General features: G+C 34.0%; 1 protein-coding gene across 1 annotated transcript; it reads left to right on the top strand.

Moving 5' to 3' along the window:
* The first annotated feature begins 4,912 nt into the window (after positions 1 to 4,912).
* Positions 4,913 to 6,695, top strand: LOC136805866 (solute carrier family 22 member 18-like). Its single transcript, XM_067062434.1, has one exon. It carries the CDS (start codon positions 5,179 to 5,181, stop codon positions 6,583 to 6,585), a length of 1,407 nt encoding a protein of 468 aa, XP_066918535.1. The 5' UTR covers positions 4,913 to 5,178; the 3' UTR covers positions 6,586 to 6,695.
* Positions 6,696 to 6,781: the final 86 nt, after the last annotated feature.

Below are 6,781 nucleotides of genomic sequence, written 5' to 3'. Positions count from 1 at the left end.
AACCACCCTGGACCTTCTTTTGTTGATTAGAGCCAGGACTAACGACAAAGCCCCCAACCAGCTGGCACACAACGTTGTTTCAACATTCATCTAACGTTATATGGACGTTGCGAAGGTTAGATAAACGTCGAAACTACGTTGTGTGCCAGCTGGGCTCCCTCAAAGTAAGAATCCCAAAATTAAAATCTTGAGCTGTTTCATCCAAGCATAGGTGTCGGACAAATTGAGAGAGCAATGAAAGACTCACAGAACAAAAAGAAATGCTTCATAAATTACAAAAATGCATTTTCAGTTAAAAAGCATTTCCGCATGACGGAAATCATACAATTAGAGGTAACCACAAGTAATTATGCGTTTAGCCAGTACCTGATCAATCAAAACTGAAATTTGAATTACAAACGGTTCTTAAGTACTTGGAACTTCTCGACTTTGATTTTAAACATAATAATATAAAGGTTATTTGGTCACCATTGAGGCAATTCAAGCGTACTCGTGCATTTTAGCCAGCCAGCCGTTATTATCGGTTACCGACATCCCTTTGGTGTTGAAGGTACAGTTGACGCTCTCTAATTCGATCTTCAAGGGGAATTGGATTTTCATCGAATAAGGGAACTTATCGAATAAGGGAGCGTCGTTTATAAGAGTTTCTTGTTGACGGGGACTTTAAATTTCATCGAATAAGGGAGCCTATCGAATAGTAGAACGTCGAATTACAGAGCGTCAACTGTATTTTCAGAGTCAATTACAATAAAAACGAAATGTTTCTACTGGCTAAACGTTTTAGCGAAATTGTAAACATGTCATTCAGATACTCACGTTTTGGCAAGTCATATAATTATTTTCTAACGGATTACACATTGTGTGATGGCGTCATCGAATTCATTTAATACATCGAGGCTGTTTTCTAATACAACTATCCGAAAACATGAACTTTTTTAACAAATTTTCCCCAAGTATAATTTAAATATCCTAACAACTAAACTTCAAGCATTCTTCGAATTTGGCCAAAAAGCCATTTCTCGAATTTAGCTGAGAGAGATTCGTTTTATGGAAATTATTTTACGATGGCATCTATATCAACAGGGACTTGCAAATTATAGAAAGATTCAAATGATAAAAGTTGGAATCAGCGAGAGTCCACTGTTTACCGAAACAACAAATAAACGGTCAAATTATCCAAAGCAAACCAGCCTTTCGGCCACCATGTTCTCGATAGAGAATACAATCGATTTTTTTTAGTTATGAAATAAACCTTAAAAATGAACATTTATCGTATTTATGCGAGAAATTTAAGCAAGGTGCGAATATGGATGCAATATAATATGGAAGCAAAAAATTAATATCAAATTTAGAAATATGATAAGTTTTAATCGATTTTGGGTCCAACCTATAAGTTGACTCCAATTGCTCTATTCAATGTTATCCAATGTTTGAAGAAAAACCGATGGTGCCAATTGCTTCCCCGTTCTACAGTATTTTTGTGGTATCAAGTTTTCAATGTATACCAATACCTTAAGGAAAAAAAATTTTCGCAGAATTTAATTTCGCGGTTCACAGATCAAAATTCGGAAGTTTCGCAGAATTTAATTTCGCGCCAGAGAGAAATTTTTCTTTAAAGTATGGCTTATTTTTCCCCAAAAAGACCAATTCTATAGGTGATTTTTAAATCATTTGAATATTCTTGTTTCGCGGAATTTTCTTCCCGCGAAAATTTCTTTTCTTAAGGTAAGAGCGTGTGCATAAATTCATTTATTTGACAATTCTCAGGCTTGGTATGCTTATAAGATTTATGTTTATAAAAATGTGATTTTTTCTTATATTAAAACGCAGGCCTAGCTACATCAACTATAAAATTTTAGATTATTGGTCAGCCCCGATGACCCTTCAAATCCCTTTTTTCCAGCCGCCGCTTAAGAGTTTGGTTTTTTTATTCCGATTTCTAAAGTTTTTATCCGATCGGGTTAAGTTTGGTCTCCCGATCTGTGTATTTACTCTCAAGCTTTTTTAGGGCAGTGTTCCGGTTGGGATACGCTTTCAATTCATCCAATCGGGCTAAGTTTGGTTTCCCGATATGTGTTAAAAACAATTCAATATGGCTGCCAAAGCGGTGCTTTTTCGTTCGTTCGTTCGTTGTTTATTTCTTGCCAGCTTTTATTTTATATACAATCATTATATTTTGTTGAAGTGGCTTTTAAACTTATAACTAAGGAAGATACAACACTGGAGTTAGATTATTAGGATGTTCTTTTCTTTAAAGTATGAAGATTTTAACTTATTTGCTTAAGTTTTTTCCTGAATTGTGAGTTATTCTTTTACCTGCTAGACCTCATTATTTTGTAGCATGAAAACATATTTTTTCATTTTGGACTTGAATATAGAATAACCACCAACAATTGCTGGAATTTGATGGAGTGTACATATATTACAGTTCACAGCTTAATTATCTGATCATTCACAAAAATAATGTTTTCTCGAACTTGAGTGTTTTTTTTATTTGATACATTTATAGAAATTTTATATGCTTGTTCTTCTGGACAATTGGAGATAATATTGATAAAGCGTAAATGGAAATCGTTCAAGTATATTAAAGTACAGCTCCTATGTAAATTTGAGAAGGAACGAAGTTCTTTATCAAATTATATTGACGCAAAAATGACTTGCATTTTTCACTGGCAGTTACGTTTGTTTTTTTGGACCGACTTGGAGATAATTATTATAAAGCGTAAATGGAAATTGATCAAGTATATTAAAGTACCGCTCCTATGTGAATCGAGAAAGACCGAAGTTCTTCATCAAATTATATTGACGCAAATATGATTTTTTTCTAGACTTGCGTTTTTCACTGGTAGTTACGTTTAATTTTTTGGACCGACTTGGAGATAATTATTATAAAGCGTAAATGGAAATTGATCAAGTATATTAAAGTACCGCTCCTATGCGAATCGAGAAAGACCAAAGTTCTTCATCAAATTATATTGACGCAAATATGATTTTTTTCTAGACTTGCGTTTTTCACTGGTAGTTACGTTTAATTTTTTGGACCGACTTGGAGATAATTATTATAAAGCGTAAATGGAAATTGATCAAGTATATTAAAGTACCGCTCCTATGTGAATCGAGAAAGACCAAAGTTCTTCATCAAATTATATTGACGCAAAAATGATTTTTTCTAGACTTAAGTTTTCACTGCGATTTGAAAGCAGACACTTGCATTTGTTCTTTTTGACTTGGAGATAATTAGGATCAAGCGTAAATAGAAATTAATCAAGTATATATTTAAAGTGCAGCTCCTGTGTAAATTTCAGAAAGGCTGAAGTATTCTTCATCAAATTATTGACAAAAATTATGTTTTTTCTAGACTTGCATTTTTCCACTGTGATTTGATGGCGGACATTTATACATTCTGGACTAATAATGATAAATAATAAATGTATATAAATGGATTAAATATTTTTTAATAGATAAATATTGCACGTTTAAGCATATATATTTAGGCTCAGTTTAGGGAAAATACAGTACAATAATTACAGTCTTTCTGGGACGACACCGGGTATGCTAATCATAAAACTTTAAATTTGAATAAATTTTAGATGTCAGTGTAAACCTTATTTTGAATTTTGAAAAACATGTAGTTTTAAGCTGAACTATTTTTCTGCAGTTAAGATGAATAAGAATGACACCATTTTAACTTTTACTGATTTACAGCATCTTTGTTTTTGAAACTTTTTTGATTTTTTGTCCAGCTTGAGCTTGAATATAATTTTAAGTCTAAGCTTAGTAAAAAATAATAAGTGTATAAATTTTTTGTGATTTTTGATAAGTACTTGCATTTAACTTCCTTGCAAGGATTTTTATTTTCTTGAATCTGTTGTTGATGTAGTCTTTTGTTGCTGTTCATCTGTATATCTAAATATCTATCCTAATTAAGAGACGAATAATTATTCTGTCATACAGATTGTAACATGGCATATTTTCGTTAATCCATATTGTGTACAAACGTAAATTTGATGATTTTTTTACTCTCGTCTTAGTAAATCATATCAATTTTTAACAACATATATCTTTCTAATCATATTAAGCAATTTAGGCTGACCTTCCAGCGCAGCTGGTTTATTCGCATTTCAAATTGGATGAATAGGACTCATTTGCAAGACTTCTTGGTAAGAACCTCAAGCTGTGAGGACTGCCCTTAGCTTTTCGAATTTTAGTCCTTTTCGCGAAAGTAAATGTCTTTGAAAATTCTTGAGAGGGTAATTCGTGAAAGTTTATTCTAGCCAAAAAAAAAATCTGAAAAGGAAATTTGCTCAAATTTTCCTCTTTGATGATAACAAGGATAAAACTTAGTGTAGAAATTATGCAAAAGTCCATCAATTGTGGTTTGAGTTCATTCGAACGATCAAAACACTGGTTTTATGCACCGAAAACTTTAATTTTCTACTTAAAATATACCTAAAAATTGCCAAAGTTTATACTCGCGAAAGTATTTTTTATCAAATTCGCGAAAGTAAATGTCGTAGGGTTTCGCGATTTCTCGACCTCGCGAAAATTTCTGCTCGCGAAAGTTTGTACCCATAAAAAGTAATCCAACCGTTCTAAATTTTCTAGCATTAGCCTTTGAGCTGATATAAAAAAACGTGCTGGAGTCTAAATCACAATCAAGAAGCATACAAACAAATTTGTTTACAGCGGGGATATTATAAGTGATATCAATAACATGAAGAAGAAAATCATGCTCAACTGAGAAAAAATCAAATGTTCGAATGTTCACCCAAGCAGAAACAATACAATGTTAATAAAACAAAACTAAACGGCATTCAAAAATCGTGCAATCTGATTGGATGAAAAGGAAATCGAGCTTTATCGACCAATCACAATTGTAGATCATGGAGGTTTCGCCGACAAATTTCTTTTATGAAATACACGAGAAGTTTCGAACATGCAGATTTCTATATTGAAATGAATTTTTAAAAATTGTAATATTTTTACCGGTATATTGGAAAATTGAATCTGTGGCTGACCAAAAATAAACAATTAGGAGAGGCTTTGAGAAAATTAAGCAATAGCAAAGAAGATTCAAAAATTGGGCATACATAATTTGAAGAAATGGCAACCTAGTATCTCTCGCTTGGAGAGTAAAAAGATTAATATAAGAAATTTTTTTTCAAGACGGGAAACACAATGCCAGCGAAAGAAAAACAGACATCTGATTCAGGCAATACAGCCAATGGAAACAACATGAACTCGAAATCCGATTTCACAGCCAAAAAACGAAAATTTCATAGCTTTGTTAAAAAGACGATTGCATCGATAGATGATGAAGACACACAAATCGAGCCTCATTTTCAACGAAAAATCACTTTAATATTCATCGCACTACACGTGGCAGCTTTCGTCCAATCAGTGGGCTTCTTTATACAAAACACTTCGTACCCATATCTTACAAAATCTTTGGGCGTCAACCCGCAAGTATATGGTTATACAATATCATTTCATGCTATCATGAATCTGATTGGCGGACCCATTTGTGGTTGGGCGTCAGATATCTATGGAGGGCGTTTAACGCTTATAATCGCTTTTGTAATGCTTATGATCAGTTACTTTATGTTGGGCGTGGCTCGGACAATACCAATGCTCTTCTTAGCTAAGGTGCCGAGAATAGCAGCTCATCCTTTACAAAGTATGTATATTATAATCAGTGATATCACTTACCCTGAAGGACGGGCGGACATGATGGGAAAATTGGGCGTTTCCAGTGGACTGGGTATGATTGTCGGTTCCGGCATTGGTGGATTCATTACGTCACACTTTGGAAATCGAATTCCATTCTTCGTTGCTATAGTCGTAGACGTTTTATGTATATTGGTAACTTTAGCCTTGATTCCACGAGACACGACACACATTCGTGAACATTTAGAGCCTAAACGTAAAAACGAAGAATCGTTAGAGAAAATAAAATGTAAAGAAGAAGAGAAAAAGAAATCCTTCTTAGGAATCGGTGAATTAGTAGCTGTAACGAAACGAAAACATATGATTTACTTACTGACTATCAAAATCATTACGGCTTTTCCATTCTCTGTTTTATCCGCCATGTTTACACTCCTCCTTATGGATTATTATAAACTGTCACCGAAGGAGAACGGTATGGTGTTATCCTATCTTGGAGTGGTCGGCATGATCACACAAGGCTACCTGATTGGTTTATTCTGCCGTCACGTGAGCGACGGCCCATTAATTATTATCTCAACTATTACCATGGCTGTTGGATTCTTATATCTCATTATCGCGGAAAGTATATATGTGTTTTGTTTGACGTGTATACCTTTGACTGTTGGCGGTTCTTTACTACATATCGTGACAACGTCTATCATAACAAAAGTCGTGAAGAAAGAGGAGACAGGATCCGCCCTGGGCGTGACACTTTGCACCCATTCCAGTATTAGATCGGTGGCGCCCACCATAGGCGGATTTTTATTCCAACACGTGGGATTTTATACGTTTGGTGTGTTAGGGTATGGTGTTAATTTCTTGATTACAATATATTTGTTGTTCTTCGGACGTGATGATTTCAGTGTTGGTGAACTGTAGTTTTTCTAATGTTCTTCTTCTTCCAATTTTTGTATATTTCTTTTTATTACCGTCAAAGTGATTAAAATTCTCTTTCCCGGAGGATGAATTAACTGGTCATTTCCAAACCGAAAAATACGTAATAAAACCATAAAGTTAGTTAGTCATTCAGTTGGGCACGATCTATTTATAGGAAGATCAGTTAATCATTTTCATG

Source organism: Clytia hemisphaerica, unplaced genomic scaffold, assembly GCF_902728285.1.
Source record: "Clytia hemisphaerica strain Z4C2 unplaced genomic scaffold, Clytia hemisphaerica genome assembly, whole genome shotgun sequence".
In the NCBI taxonomy this organism is placed as follows: Eukaryota; Metazoa; Cnidaria; class Hydrozoa; order Leptothecata; family Clytiidae; genus Clytia; species Clytia hemisphaerica.
This window is presented reverse-complemented; position numbering and strand designations above follow the sequence as displayed.